Source organism: Neltuma alba, unplaced genomic scaffold, assembly GCF_004799145.2.
Source record: "Neltuma alba isolate B1F8T4 unplaced genomic scaffold, ASM479914v2 tig00011304_pilon, whole genome shotgun sequence".
Taxonomy (NCBI): domain Eukaryota; kingdom Viridiplantae; phylum Streptophyta; class Magnoliopsida; order Fabales; family Fabaceae; genus Neltuma; species Neltuma alba.
Window position 1 is genome coordinate 753256 of NW_021636013.1, and position 15652 is coordinate 768907.

Here is a 15652-nt window from a genome sequence, read left to right on the forward strand (position 1 = left end):
ATGGTTGGGTATCTCAATCATTTGATTGGCTTATCAGCATTTCGAAGCTTCCAATATGAACAGGACACACTGCTTCAGTGCTTCGTGGAAATGGTTCACTGTTTATGGAAACCAGGAAGAAAGAAGAGCAGCATGAAGAGATCCTAATTGGAAAAACAACAAGTTAAACACTCTTTATGTTGACCGCATTTCAGATGCAGCTATTTTTTTATTATCTATTTTTATTGAGAAAATACCATACATTAAATAAGTTAAATATTATGTCTTTATAAAATGTGTAAAAAACTTAAAATTCAACATAACAAATAACAATCATTGTAAGGAAGTAAAAATAATAATTAGTTTGACTCAATTAATTCCTCACTCCTCAAATAGGTTGATGAGCATTTGGTTTTTCAAGTCGGATATGTTCATTAACCAAATAACGAATAACTAAATTGTCTCTAAAGTACACACCGAACGCAAACCGAATTGAATATGATAACAGAATCAATCCCTTATTCAGTTAGTTCGGTTTGAGTGCCTTGTGGAAATCAGGCCATGTTTTAAGTAAAAGAATTGCAGCAAGGCTTCAGTAAAAGAAATGCAGAGTATACCTACTCAACGGGAATGGCAAGGAAAACACGAATCCAAAGCACAAGGCGTAGATAAGGAGGAAATCAGTAATATAATCAATGCTACAGATCCCACACGCAAGGCAGAGAGAGACAATTCCTAAATGAAAACAACAAATAATAAATTTCAAGCATGAGTGAACCAAAAATGATAAAGTATGGTCAGAAAAAATTCAGGCTTCGTCTCACAAACACATATGGGGATAAAAAATTCCCATCAATTCAGCAGAAATTTACAGAAGAGATGAAAGCGAACCCTGCCGGAGGAGGAGCATCATCAGAGAATTGAGGGTAAGCATTGGGGAATCGAAGGAAAGAATCAGAAAGCAGAGTGGTCCGTGCCGCCGCGGAGATTGGAGAAAGAAGCTTCGGCCTTCGTGTTCAAATGGCGAGTCGGGAGACTGTAGACCGACGGACGGGAGACTAGGGAGCGTGAGCGTCTGGCTTCTCTCCGCCGCGGTTATTGCCCGCGGCCCTCCGCCACCTTTATACGGCACCGTTTGCAGCAAAAGGACAAGGGATCAAGAATAATAAAATAAAGCGAAGGGGACTTGGCAGATGGATAAAAACAAAACCGTTGGATGAGAGAGCCGGGGGGGAGGAAATGCTAATCCCAGTTTGTGGACCCCATGACATTTTCTTTAAAAAATCAATTAAATATCTTTTTCAGCCTCTTAATTAAAAAATACATTAAAAAAGAGAAAAATTATGAAAAAAAGCCCATAATCCATCTCTTTTACCTGCAAAGTGCAAACTTTAATTCATTTTGTTAATGAAAATTCACATCTGAGGACTTAAATTTTATTTCACATCGGTTTCTGTTGATATTTATTTATTTATTTATATTTTTAAAGTTATTACTCCTTCGGTCCTTATTATAAGACCCCATTTGACTTTTTATTTGATTCTAATTATAAGACCCCAATCCATTTTGTCTCTTATATTTATGCATTTTTTTTCCAAGATAATCCTTCTAATAATGATAGTTTTAGCCAATATACTTAATTAGCAAGGATATTTTAGGAATAACAACACTTATTTATTATAAATAACCAACTTAACTTATTTCTTTAATCTTCTCAAATAAGTCAATTGGGTCTTATAATTAGGACCGGAGGAGTATCATTTTATGCCTTGACAATCGTTTTTAAAAAATTTATCATTACCATTTTATAAAGCAATGAATATTTGATTAATTATTTTTGAATAAAAAAATTATTTACAAAGAAAAATTGGAAAAAACGATATTTAAAAAGTTTACAAATATTAATATATAAATATATAAACTTATAAATACACACACACCCTCCCTCATTGACCTATTGATGTCAAGGCTCGGACGCGTAGCTTCATAATTTGATTCAAAAAAATCATAATTGATGAGATTTGAAACTTCAAAGAAAATTAATGTTGGGCTTGGATCATAATCCTTCATTAAAAACTAACCAACCAAGCCCACCAGTCCATCAAACATTTTGATTTTTGAGCTCCTTTTTTTTTGGTAAGAAAAGAGGCCTCAGACCCAAAACAAAAAAAGAAAGAAATCAAGGGGGCAAGTGCCCAGAAACTTCCGCAGCTCGTCTTGCAACCTCATCTTTCTCAACCAGATCTGTTAGCGCCGAAGGAGTTTCCTCCAACATATGACAACCTAACTCCAACCCAAATCCCAGTTTCGCCAAGGCATCAGCACAAGCATTCGCCTTCCTGTCCACTTTACAAATTCTGACATTCCAACTCCTTTCAAGCATCTGCAGAATCCGGCGAAAGACAGGGGGAATAAAGCTCCCTTTTGTCATCTTCCCTCGTAGCATTCTAATCAGCACTTCCGAGTCAGATTCAACAATCACCTGATGAAACCCCTTTTGCCAAGCAATTTCCAGCCCTCTAAGCATTCCCCATCCTTCAGCCTCCAAGACTCCACAAAAACCCAGCCTCCATAAGGATATAATGACATAATCCCTTTTATAAATGAATTTATAAAAAATAACGTAATCTTATCTTGAATGTTTATTAAAATTTTTTTCATTCTATCTTCATTAAAAAGAAATATTTATTATTATTAGTGAGATCAATTATTTTAAGCCACCAATTAATTGTTAAATGTGGGTATTCCTAAAACAAAATTTAGGTTAAAATGTGCAGAACTCTCCTACACTTTTATTCAGTTACATATAACATTCCTAATAATTAAAAGTATAAATTAAAAACCTGATATTTCGTGTTTAATTATCAACTTCATTGCCCTTAAAATTACCGTTAAAGTTAATAATTTTTTTCATGTGAAAATTTTCATTTTTTTTTATATACAGCGTCATTTAAAAAAAAATAACATTTGGCATTTGATATGTAATAAGTCGTTGTCATAGGTATAAAATATAAAATTTATATATCTATTCCATTATAATTTTTTTTTAAAAAAATGAGAACTCAACAATTAATTTCTTTAATGTTAAGATAGAATGTATAAATTAATCCACAATAGATGCCATGTAAAGCATATCACATTTGTAGATAGAATACATTTTTTTAAGGGGACCAGTGGTACGCTACTTCATTCTTGATCAAGCCAACAACACTCACGTATTAAACAAATCACAGAGACGACTTCACGTTATGCAAGATGACAGATTCAATGGCAAATACAGAAAAAAGGACAAACCAAAGTAATCATGGAAGAAGCTAAGGTTAAGCTCTCATGAGGCGTCCATATGAGATGTTATCGAAATGGTTCACTGAATAAGGTTTATTAGGCCTCACAACTTCCACAGATACTTGTTTCATGGTTAGTCGGCACCGAGGATCTTCATTCAAGCAAGCAAGTGCTATTTTTGCAATCAGCATTACTTCCTCAACAGCTAGGTTTGAAGGTTGAGGAACTCACTGGTCCAACATATTCTTAATTGGCAAATCATAGGATGTTGGGATCCCTGTCAAAGAACAATGAGCTCTCCTAGATGTCTTCCCATTAAGATTTCTAATGGGAAGACTATAAAAATCGTATTTCTCAGTCGCTTGCATGGTAAAAGCAATCTCTGCAACAGGCATGTTAAACTATATGAGGATAGTTAAATTGCGTTACAGAGAATAATAACAATGATTTTCGGCTATTAAGAAAGGAGGCCTCACCTGGAGCAGCATAAACAAAGTTGCCAGCGATCAGCGAATGAGGTCATATTGCTCCAATCAAGCTTTAGAGACTTGGCTGCTCCAAGGTCAGTGATATGAGCTTCTTGGTATTCTGGATAATACGATATTCTTGCTTGATATGTCACTATGAACTATAGGACATGAGAGACCATGGTGCATATGTAATACTCCTCCACTCTTTAATATAAGACTTAATTAGGGAGTTGAGTTAGTCATATGTATAAGATTTATTTCACATATTTATCTATTTTTTCTCCAAATTAATTCTATTAATATTTTTTTTTAACAATAATCAGGTAGGAGAGGGAAGGAGGAAACTAGAAAAGATATTTAAGGTGTTCTTAAAAAAATATAACATATTAACTAATTTCACTAATATTCTTAATCTGTTCAAGTTAGTTAATTAGGTCTTATATTAAGGACCAGAAGAGTATAATATTGTACTAGCTAGCTATCCCTTTCACAACATTTATCTTCTTATCCCAATCAAGTATAGATGCTTGCTTTTCACTTTTTAAAATATTATCCAGGCTACCACTTCTAGGAACTCGTAGACTAAGAATAAGACTTGCGGGCTCGAAAAACATCCAACAAACTTCACTACATTGTGATGTTTGATGTCTATTAGTGCTTGAATTTCACTTCTTTCTGCATGCTATGAGATTGGAGAAATTTGCATTTGAAGTTGAGTGAAGTTTCTTCACAGCAAAATATTGAAAGTAACTCAGCCTTGTACAACACTTCCTTGTCCTCCCATCCCAATGGCTTTTTGATGCAACGTTTCCCTATCAAAACACCCCATGAAGAAAAGATTTTGAACTTGTGCCTGTCTATTCTGATTCTTTGTTTTCTTTGATTTTTGAATCAGAATATAGAAAACCCCATCCACAGCTAGAATCAGAGTCATAAAACAAAGAAGCAATGACGCTAATAGCTTTGATTTTTTGTTCATACGACCTTGCGGGTTATTGCTATGTTATTGCAAAGCTCTAAGCCAGTAACATTACCACCTAAACCTATGTTGTTCCTTACTGCGTCAAATGTAATGTTTCGAAAGGCATGGACGTTAGGAAAGGTCCCTCTAAATGATTGTATGATATGTCAACATATGTCAAGCCTGACATGTCATCAAAATCAGATGGAATGATCGCGGAGAGATTACTATGCGAAAGGTTCAAGATTTCCAGCATCTTTAGCATTCCAAGTGTTGCTGGTATTATTCCTCTCAACATACCCTCGCTAAGGTCAAGAACCCGTGGGGCTTGTAATTGACCAAACTCAAAGGGAATGCCTACCTCAAATTTATTTTTGCTCAAGTTCAAAATCCACAGCTTCCGCAAGCTTCCAAGCTCTTTAGGTATTGGGCCAGTGAGATTATTTGCTGCCAACTCCAATTGCTCGAGTTGATCCAATGATCCTATATCTATAGGAATCTTTTCTGAAAATTGGTTATGACTGAAAGAGAGTTTGTCCAATGAGATCATCCTCCCCAATTCTTTTGGAATATCTCCTGTCAAGTGATTTGAAGAAACATTGATTTAACCAAGATTGGTTGCCTCTCCTATTTCTGGAGGTATGCTGCCGGAAACGTTAACGTTGTAAGATTTGGACATTTTCCCCACAACGATGAAATGTGACCGTATAACTTATTGCCACTCAAATTGATGTATTTCAGATATGGATACACACCAAAATCACTTGTTATATTTCCAACCAATGAATTTGGTTATGATCATGAAGTGTGAGTCTAATAAGGCTAGAGTAATTTTTCAAGGTTCTTAGAACTGGACCGGTGAATTTGTTTTCAGCAGCACCCAAAGCTTCAAGTGACCCACCAAAGGAAATATTTTGCGGCAAATGGCCAGTCAACTGATTCCCACGAATTTGTAAACTTGTCAAGTGGGTGAGATTATTCATCTCTATTGGAATGCTCCCACTGAGTTTGTTCCATCTTAATTCTAGGGTATTTAGTGTTTCAAATTTCCTATAGTATATGGAATAGTTCCAGAAAGAGTTACTGGCAAGGATGACTCCTTCTAGTTTGGCCAAATTTCCTATGGTAGATGGGATTGATCCAAAAGGAGAGTTATAACGAGGGTTGATAGTTTCTAAATTCACCCAATTTGCTAGAGAGGGCAGAATTGATCCTGAAAGGTTGTTGTCCCCCAAACCTAACCAAATCAAATTCGTCGAGTTTCCAATAATGGAGATTGGTATTGGCCCATACAAGTTGTTTTCCGCCAAATCCACTTTGGTGAGAAAATGGAGATTTGCAAAGTTACAAGGTGTGAAACCTGACAGTCTATTTTCATAAAGGTAAAGAAATTTCAACTTTGTCAAATTGGCTAATGAAGAAGGGATTGCTCCATTTAAGAAAGCTTTAGGAATGAGACCAGAAAAATGATTTTTTTTTTCTATTTTTTGCTAAGTAGGGGCATCCTCCTATTGAAGAAATCATGTTTGAAGCATTGTTGGATACTAAATATAGGCATCTCTCTTAATGAAAATTTGAATTTTAATTCGCTGCATTGTGTAAAGGGATAATGTTCTCAAATTCCTCAAGTTCCCAATTTCTTTGGGAATTCGCACAGTAAGATTATTCACACTAATTCCAAGCACATTTAAAGCAATCAAGTTTCCTATCCCTGGAGGGATGAAACCACTCAAGAAATTATGATCCATATACAATATGAGAATACTGGACAAGTTACCAATTTGGCTGGGAATAGTTCCAGAAAACTCATTACTTTCCAGTGATGAGTGCAATAATAAGGATAAGTGTCATTATTCCAAGAAGCTGACAAGATAGCTTGACTTTGCTTACTAAGGCTGGCTTTCCACTTTAAAAGACTATTTGCTTCCGATGAAGAGAACATCACAGAAACACTGAACAAGAATATGCAGAGAACTCGCCAAGATTCTGCTGGTGGAACAGTCGAATGAGCCTTTGGAAACTCTGGGTTTTCTTTTAACTGCTGATCGAATAGAGTCAGCATAAATGGATAATAGGAGGTCTTTTTCACTGTCATAAAATGTACGAAAGTACGGATCATGATATTAAATATTGCACTTATTGGTTTAAAAAAGAAAAAGATGCTCCCTCATGTCCTAATTATAAGAGCTAGTTGACTAATTTAAAAAGATTAAGAAAATAAGTTAAGTTAGTTATTTGTAATAATTAGGTGTGGTCTTTCCTAAAATATTCTCGCTCATCAAATGTATTAGCTAAGACTATCATTATTAGAAGGATTATCTTAGAAAAAATGTATAAATATGAGAGATAAAGTGAATTGGGGTTTTATATTTAGGACCAAAATAAAAGTTAAACAAGATTTTATATTAAAAACTGGAGATAGTATTAAATATTGTATCTAAATTGGGTCCTGCAATATAATATCCCAAAAATGACTACCTGGTTGCTTCATGTGACAGTCAACGTTGTTCATAATGTGCCACGCATGTCCCATTATACTTCCCTGCAACGCATGTGACAGCCAACGTTGTTCACAAAATGTACGGAATTAGGTTTCGATACCATGATTTTACCCAAGTTTAAATTAATTCCTAGTCTCCTTTAATTATTTATTATTTTTTTGTCAAACCTTTAATTATTTATTCTAGATTTTGTACTTATTCCCTTTTTTATAAATTTTTTTGATATTTATTTTTAAAATTAATTAAACATTTAAGTCTATATTTTTTTTGTGTCGTTTTGCCAATTCATCTCAATAAAAGCACTTTTGCATGTGCGATTATTGAGAAAACACATGAGTTTCACAATTCTAAATGAAATCAACTTTACGTTGTTTTTTTGTTTTAGTGATGGGCCGGCCTTTTATGTATAATCTTTTTACTTAGTTTGAATGAAATTGTCTTTTAATAAATAAAAAATAAAAATTTACTTAATGTTTTGTAAGAGTACGACCAAATGAACCAATTTCTCCTTGCCTTTTATTATTTGTTCTAGAATTTTTCTGTTAAAAATTATTTCAAATTTTTAGTTAAAAATAGAATATTATATATATTTGTGTCCTAAGATTATATATTTTTGTCGGTTCATATAAATATATAATCACAGAAAAGCACATACATCTTTGGGAAAATTGAGGATAAATCCTCATTGAGAATTTAATTGGTAAATGGTACCTAGGAACTTTGTGCAATTGAATTTTCCTAGTGTGTAACTTAGCTTCTCTTGTGTGTGATTATATTTTCCTGTGTCACACCTTTTCTTTGTGCAACTAAATATTTCTTGTGTGCAATTCATCTCCTTATATGCAAACTAGTCTCTTCTTTCTGAATAATATTTTATGCAAACCATCTTCTCTATATGCAACTCAACTTCACTTATGTCCAACTTATCTTCCTCTATGCAACCCATCATCCTAGGGATTATCTGCCAGTTAATTTTCTAATGAGGGATTTATCTCCAATTTTTTCTACATCTTTTCATAAGCATAGATAGATCAATTTCTATTGTCCTTTTTTTTTTGCCAATAATTTCTTTGGTCCTTTTATTATTTGTCCTAGATTTTTTATTTAAGTGACAAATTCATTTTTATTTATGTAATGAAAAATTTAAGATTATATTTTTGTAGCGTCATGAGAGAGTTAAATCCATGTAAGCTGTATTACTTTTTAACTTTCGTGCATAATATTTCTCCAATTGTGTGTAAGATTTAAAAAAAAATTATTTGTAAAAAATAAGACCAAAGCATGCGATAGATTAATGCAAGTGATATTACATTTTAACTTTTGATTGAAGTAAAAGACATAAATCTGACATAAAATGATCATAACCATCTATTATGTTACTAGAGTTAAAATGATAATGCCGAAACCAAACATTCACTTCAGTCTTATACAAGTCCCAAACTGATCATACATTTGATATAAAAATCACAAACTTAAAAATTTAATGCCAAGTGCAACACTTTATAGAAGCAAAACCACTAACAAATGAAGTTCAATCCCTCATTAGTTGTCCAATTGTGATGGCGTGAAATTGGTCCTCCGAATAAGATTTTGGTGTCTTTGCAAACTCTGCAGATACTTTTTCCATGGTTGGACGAGACCGAGGAGTCTCATTCAAGCAAGAAAAAGCCATTGTTGCAACTAAGATCACATCATCTAGGACTGGCTTTGTGAGTGGAGAAAGTCGTGGGTCCAGCACATCACTTAACAACAAATCATTATTGGTTGGTTTCTCTGCCAAGTATGAAATAAGCTCTGCAGGATGTGTACCCATAATAATTTCTAAAGTCAACACTCCGAAGCTGTATACATCACATTTCTCATTCGCTTGCATGATGAAAGCAATCTCTGCAATAGATTTAATGTTATCTATCTCCATAATATTGCAATGAGTAGTATATTTTTGAAAAAATAAAATAAAATAAAAAGGCAGTCTTACCTGGTGCAGCATACCCGAATGTGCCTGCAAATCTAGTCATATTGCTTGAGTTTGGATTCAAAAATTTTGATGTTCCAAAGTCAATGATGTGAGCTTCTTCATATTCTGAACTTAGGAGAACATTCTTGCTTGATATGTCACGATGAACAATAGGAATTGAACAACCATGATGCATATGGAATAAGGCATTTGCCACACCTTTGACAACATTCACCCTTTTGTTCCAACCAAACTCAATGGCTTGTTCCTCATTCTTTAGTATGTTATCCAAGCTGCCACCTTCGAAGAACTCATATACTAAAATAGAGGATTGTGAATTGGAATAAAACCCATAAAGCTTCACAATGTTACGATGTTTGATTTCTGTCAAAGCTTGGATCTCACTTGTAAAAGCTTTTTGGTTGGAGATTTCCCCACTTGGCATTGAATGAAGCTTCTTTACAGCAACAACATCACCTGTAGGCAACTCAACCCTATAAACACTTCCTTGGCCCCCTTTGTCAATGAGATATCTTTCATCAAATTCTCTTGTGGCTTCAACAATATCTCTATACAATATTTTTCTTTCAAGACTCCACACAAAATAAACATCTTCTGGTGGAGCTTCTCTACCTTTGTTTTTTGTTTTTGTTGCTATTCGAGAACAAATGAAAGATGCTGCTACAATTACTAATAGCAGTACGACTAATGGGAGGAGTATTATCAACAACTTTTTGCTCTTATGCCCATGTCCATATGTTTGGAAATCATCACAAGGACTTAAACCAGTGATGTTACCACACAAACCTTTGTTATTCCTCAATGCATCAAAATTGTGAAAGGCTGGTTTGATTGGAATGGGGCCTTCTAATTGATTGTAAGATATGTCAACTGTAGACAAAGCTGACATTGATCCATTGAAACCAAAAGGAATGGTGCCAATGAAATTATTATGTGAGAGGTTCAATACTTGCAAGTTGGATAGCATTCCCAGCCTTGATGGTATTTTCCCATTTAGCAAATTACCACTAAGATCAAGTTGTTCAAGGTGTTGGAGTTCACCAAACTCAAGGGGAATGCTTTCATCAAACTTGTTTTTGCTCAAGTTCAAGACCCTTAAGATTTTTAATTCCCCAAGCTCTCTTGCGATTGAGCCATTGAAATTATTTTCTGCCAACTCCAAAATTTCAAGCTGACTAAGTGATCTTATATTTGAGGGGACATTACCAGAGAAGTTATTGTTGCTCAAGGAGAGTTTTCTCAACATGATCAACTTCTCTAGTTGTTTTGGAATTTGTCCAGACAAATGATTTGAAGACAAGTTAAGTAAACCAAGTTTAGTTGCCTCTCCTATTTCTGGTGGTATATCACCAGAAAGCTTGTTATTGTGAATAATGAATTGTGTGAGATTTTGACACTTCCCCCACTTGGATGAAAGGTGGCCATACAATTGATTACCACTAAGATCAATGTAGTTCAAATAAGGATATACTCCAAAAGCAGCTGTTATATTATCAACTATTTGGTTATTATCAAGTCTAAGTCTTTCTAGACTAGAACAATTCTTCAAACTTGTTGGAATAGGACCAGTGAAATGGTTATCATTAGCACCAAGGGCAGATAACGTGCCATTTTGACAAATTTTTTGTGGTAAAGGACCACTAAAATGATTATAACTCAGTTGCATGTTATGCCAACTCGTTAAGTTATTCATTTCTCGTGGAAGTTGACCACTAAAATTGTTGCTGTCCAGGTAAAGGACGGTGAGCTTTGTGATATTTCCTATAGTGGAAGGAATAAATCCTGAAAGACTATTGTTTCGAAGGTGGAAATCATCTAAATTGATCAAGTTGCCAATGGATGGAGGAATTGGACCAGAAAGCCTGTTACTAGAGAAGGACAATTGTACGAGCTTTGTTAGGTTTCCTATAGAAGGAGAGATTGGCCCCGAAAGTTTATTTTCATATAACTGAATGTTAATGAGATGATAGAGTTTTCCTAATTCAGCTGGAATGGGACCTGAGAGATTGTTCTGATAAAGATAAAGCATTTGTAACATGGTCAAGTTTCCAATTGATGATGGGATTCTACCTGACAAAGTGTTCGTTCCCAAACGAAGGTCAACAAGGTTACTCAACCTTCCAATCTCTTCAGGAATGGGACCAGAAAGGGAATTTTCTCCAAGCCATAGGAGCCTCAAATTCCTCAAATTCCCAATTTTATGGGCAATTTTTCCCGTGAGATTGCATGTGCTAAGATCAAGACGACTTAGAGTGGTTAGATTCCAGATTTCAGGAGGAATGTGACCCTTAATTGGATTATCTGACAAACCCAATCTCACAATACTGGACAATTTACCAATTTCGTGGGGAATGTATCCATAAAATTGGTTGCGACTTATGTTGAAGTGGAGGAGATTAGGAAAGGCAGTGAAGTTGAGAGTGGAAAGTGTACCTTGAAGATTAAGATTTGAGAGACTTATCTTGGACACAGACATGGATTCATCACAAGAAATTCCCCTCCACAACTGCCTGCAAGGATTAGTATCATTCTTCCAAGTGGACAACATAGCTTTGCTTTGGTCGTTAAAGCTGGCTCTCCACTTCAACAGAGCTTTTGCTTCGCTATCTCCAGCAGCAACAGATACAAAGAAAGCAACACAGAAAAATAATGCTAGCAGCTTAGTGTAATCTATTTCAGACATTTTTTCTGGGTAAATTTTTGAATAAGTAATATATTCAAAGACGGAATATCAGTTCACCGGGTGAGTTAGCGGCAACAATAATGGTGGTTATGTGAGGCTTGGGATGTTCAAGTGCATGATACAGACCTTCTTATATAGTATGGATTGGCCTTGCTGGCAATAACTTTCTCAGTATAAAATAATATTTTACGATAGACTTGCAAACGTAATTGACCTCAAGAAAGATTAACGAGCCAATATTTCTTCAACGATGCTTTTTTCATTTTATCCTTGTTTCAAGGGATATGATGATCTGGATCCTTTAAAGTTTTCCCTTCTTGAATTGATCACGTTTCACTTCATTTTCCGTTCTTCTCCTTTTTCGCGGTTTTATTTCATCTCTTAATTTTCAACAGCAATAGGAACTCATCATTGTTGTTAACAATATGTAAGTTGTCACAAAATACAGAATGAAAGGATGCTTTTAAAATAAAATGATGAAATAAAATTTATTTATGATCAATATAAAAATAAAAAAAATATCATGCTCATCTCCTTACATTAATATATATCAGTGATAGATCTAGTTGAGTTTGATTTTATATCAGATTCATGTGGCAATTTATATGTATGTTGTGTGAGAGTTATGTCATCCTCAATTAACGAGCGGTTCTGCAAGAGGACTTCATGGATCTATTGGGTTGGAAGGGTTGGCTATGGTCGATTTTATTGTATAAACGAGAAGGTTCAGAGCTCCGCTTTAATTTGGACGCAATCTTTATCACTATGTAGCACCACATCAGCCCCTTTTGACCGGAACTATCGGCATTTGCAAATATTATTAACAAAAGGACTAACGTCAATCACGAAGCAAACAATAAGGAGTGAATAAAAAGAAAAAAAAATATTATAGGGATCTAATTCAAAATCTAATGATCCTTAAAGGGTTGCCAAATTAGTTTTCGCAATTAAAAAGGAGGTAAAATTATAGAGACTTGCATATTAAAACTAAAAAAATTAGCCATATAAATTTGTCACATTGGGTGAGAGAATGGAGTATACAATTGTAACGTGAAAGTTGTTGGAAATAAATCGAGTATAATTATTTGATTCCACCAAAACTCACTTTCATTCTCATTTCTATAATACTCAGTCTCCATCTTATGAGAAATTTTTAACAAAGAAACCTAGCGGGGCTTCATCAGTGGAATCACTTTCAGACATGGTGTTTGTGTGATTTGGAATGTTAAGTATAAGCAGGAATAAATAATTAAAAAGGTTGGGTCGGTACAACAAATTGAACACGTAAATTATGAAAAAGATTTTTTAATTAAAATAATCATGAGAAAGTTGGTCAGAGAACGGAAAGAACAATATTATAAATTCAAAAAAAAAGCAAATTAAAGGAACTCATGATCATCTTTTCATAGACGTGTTGGAAGATTACCGAGTGTTTCACATCATTACAGTGATAAAACGTGCATAAATTAATTCTTTTGACTCATTAGGGCTGACCTAAGTCTGGTTTTTATAGGCTAAATTAAGGCCCTAAAAACTGAACTAACCATGATCTAGATGATGGTTTGAGGGTTAGTGGTTCAAATTGCAATCAACTAATAGTTAAACTGGTCATGATTTAAATAAAATAATTAAATTAAAATATATAAAATATTCAAATATGAATCTTAAAAGAAAAATGCTTTTTTAATCCAAAAAAAAAGAATGAAGTTTAAGTAAACACATATTAATTCAAAAGTAAATGGAATATCCATTTGTAAACCAACATAATCCTATAAAATAAAGTTATTGGAGGATAACTTGAACAAAATTTTATGTTATTAAATTCAAAATCATATCATTTCAAGTTTAATAAGTAGAAAAAAATAAAATAATATCCAACTCGGTCGATCCATGCAAAAACTTTTAACTAGACTAGCTAAGAGACTTATTCATTAGTTCAATAGTCAAACCAATCAAATTGGGTTGGTTTTGATTAGAGTCGATGACATGGGTTTAGCCTGCGGGCTCAACCCGTCATTAAAATGATGGATCGGGTTGAAGAAAATAGGAACTATTTTGATGCAGTTCTTTTCAGCTTGTACCCACCAACCTGCGACCAGCCACAGGCTAGCCCGCCAACCCGCGGGCTAACCCGCCAGCCGTTTTCTCTATTTTTTTTTTTTAAAAATTTTTCTTACAATTTTTATTTTAATTTTAATGACAAAAAGTTTTATCATTTTCACTTAATTTACATATAACTTTGTATTTTGTCATAGACTTTGATTTTAAATTTGATTTCTCATTTTTTTATTGTTTTACCATTTTTATACTCATAAAATAATTATTAACAATAAATTATATGTTTATATTTCAACGTTTGAGATTAATTTAATTATATAATTATATAAAAATATAAGAATAAGAAGAATTTAGTCTATAAAAATTTATATATTAATTAATTTTTTTTAATATATGTGTAAAAAATTTAAAAAAAAGAATAGAGGTTGGCGCCAACCCACCCTTTAGCAGGGCAGGCTGGCAAAATATGAGTCCGCAAGGAGGTAGTCCTTTTAGGACTGGTCTGCATGGTCTCAAGCCAGTAATTGGCAGGCTGGCCCGTTTCACCGCCTCTAATTTTAATACAATGGTCTAAATCTCGATCCCAACCTTAACAATTCTCACATCTATAAATAGGAAGCCTACGGTTCTAGCTCATTCTCCTGATTCTAGATGATCATTAATTTTCAACATGAGGATGGTATTGGCGTGTTGACTGGAGTAAAGTAGGCAGGAATTTCTATAACTTGGAGGAGGGGAATTTCTGCTATGGAACTTTTATTAGTGGCGGTACTTTTCAGATTCTCATAAATCTGTTTTTGTTCCTTTTCTTTCATGATTCACTTTTTTTCCCTGAAAAGCATATGTTAGCTCAATGAGAACATAGGAAAAACTGATTGGAGTTCCTAACTCGTGACAAGTAATACAGTGATGAGAAAAGATCATTATTCCCATAGAAATTTGTGTAAAAATCAAGGCCAAATAAAAGACTAAGTAAATTTAATTAAGTTGAGCCAAATGAACTTTTGATAGGAAGAGAGAATTTGGAAAACTAATTTTTGAAACTAGAAATTGCTGAAAATAATTGATTCTAAAACTCTAGGAATTAAAGGGACTTAGGATTATTTATCTCCCTTGTATATCATCATAACTTTTAATTGATCTCTTCTCATAGATATTTTTAATAAAAATATGTTTTGGTGTGAGATTCAAAAAGTACTTAAGTCAAGATCAAATGTTTAATTCTATTAATAACTCAATCTCTTGTTACAATTAATAAAATTCAATTTTAAGTTCTAATCCTAAAGTGACTATGTCATATTGGCTAGTATATCTTCATCTTACCAAAAAAACTATCCATTCAACATGCAAGTTTCAAGTGCTTACACAATTTTACCTAACTTCTACAGTTAACCTAATTCTTTCAAGCATCAATTAAGTAAACAAAACAACAAAGCGATAATCAAGCACTTAGAAGCATTAACCAAGGGATAAAATAAGCACGCACGTGTGCACATAAATATCATTAATCACAAAAAGATAGGAGTAATCAAGATTTAATTTATACAATGGTTCAAAATAATCCTAGAAAAAAGTGTTTAGCTACTCATGATCAATCACAAGTTACAAATACAGAAGAAGATCACAGTTATAGTAATCTCTTGCTTCAAACCCTTCAAGCAACCAAACCCTAACACACAAAGCTCCTAACAATGCCCATGAGTTCTAGAATGAGTGAAAAACAATGCTTCCCTTTAA

The 15652-nt window shown here is 33.8% G+C and overlaps 2 protein-coding genes across 2 annotated transcripts; both read right to left on the bottom strand.

Moving 5' to 3' along the window:
- Positions 1-2158: 2158 nt before the first annotated feature.
- LOC114711666 (putative leucine-rich repeat receptor-like serine/threonine-protein kinase At3g53590) lies at positions 2159-5678 on the bottom strand. The gene is made up of 4 exons (XM_028896085.1): positions 5552-5678; positions 5057-5271; positions 3496-3665; positions 2159-2573 (listed from the first exon to the last, which is right to left on the bottom strand). Exons 1-4 carry the CDS (start codon positions 5676-5678, stop codon positions 2159-2161), a joined length of 927 nt encoding a protein of 308 aa, XP_028751918.1.
- A 3049-nt stretch (positions 5679-8727) lies between these two features.
- Positions 8728-11857, bottom strand: LOC114711667 (MDIS1-interacting receptor like kinase 2-like). The gene is made up of 2 exons (XM_028896086.1): positions 9175-11857; positions 8728-9062 (listed from the first exon to the last, which is right to left on the bottom strand). The coding sequence occupies exons 1-2, from the start codon at positions 11855-11857 to the stop codon at positions 8728-8730; spliced, it is 3018 nt and encodes a 1005-aa protein (XP_028751919.1).
- Positions 11858-15652: the final 3795 nt, after the last annotated feature.

What these genes read in the sequence shown, in the direction of transcription:
- LOC114711666 (XM_028896085.1), bottom strand. Translation starts at nt 5,678, where the DNA reads ATGAATAATCTCACCCACTTGACAAGTTTACAAATTCGTGGGAATCAG. An exon ending in TGCTGAAAACAAATTCACCG is followed by an intron (nt 5,272 to 5,551) that starts GTCCAGTTCTAA and finishes ATCACTTGACAG; the next exon opens with GAGATATTCCAAAAGAATTG. An exon ending in TGAGCAAAAATAAATTTGAG is followed by an intron (nt 3,666 to 5,056) that starts GTAGGCATTCCC and finishes ATCCTCATATAG; the next exon opens with TTTAACATGCCTGTTGCAGA.
- LOC114711667 (XM_028896086.1), bottom strand. Translation starts at nt 11,857, where the DNA reads ATGTCTGAAATAGATTACACTAAGCTGCTAGCATTATTTTTCTGTGTT. An exon ending in ATTCGGGTATGCTGCACCAG is followed by an intron (nt 9,063 to 9,174) that starts GTAAGACTGCCT and finishes TCATCATGCAAG; the next exon opens with CGAATGAGAAATGTGATGTA.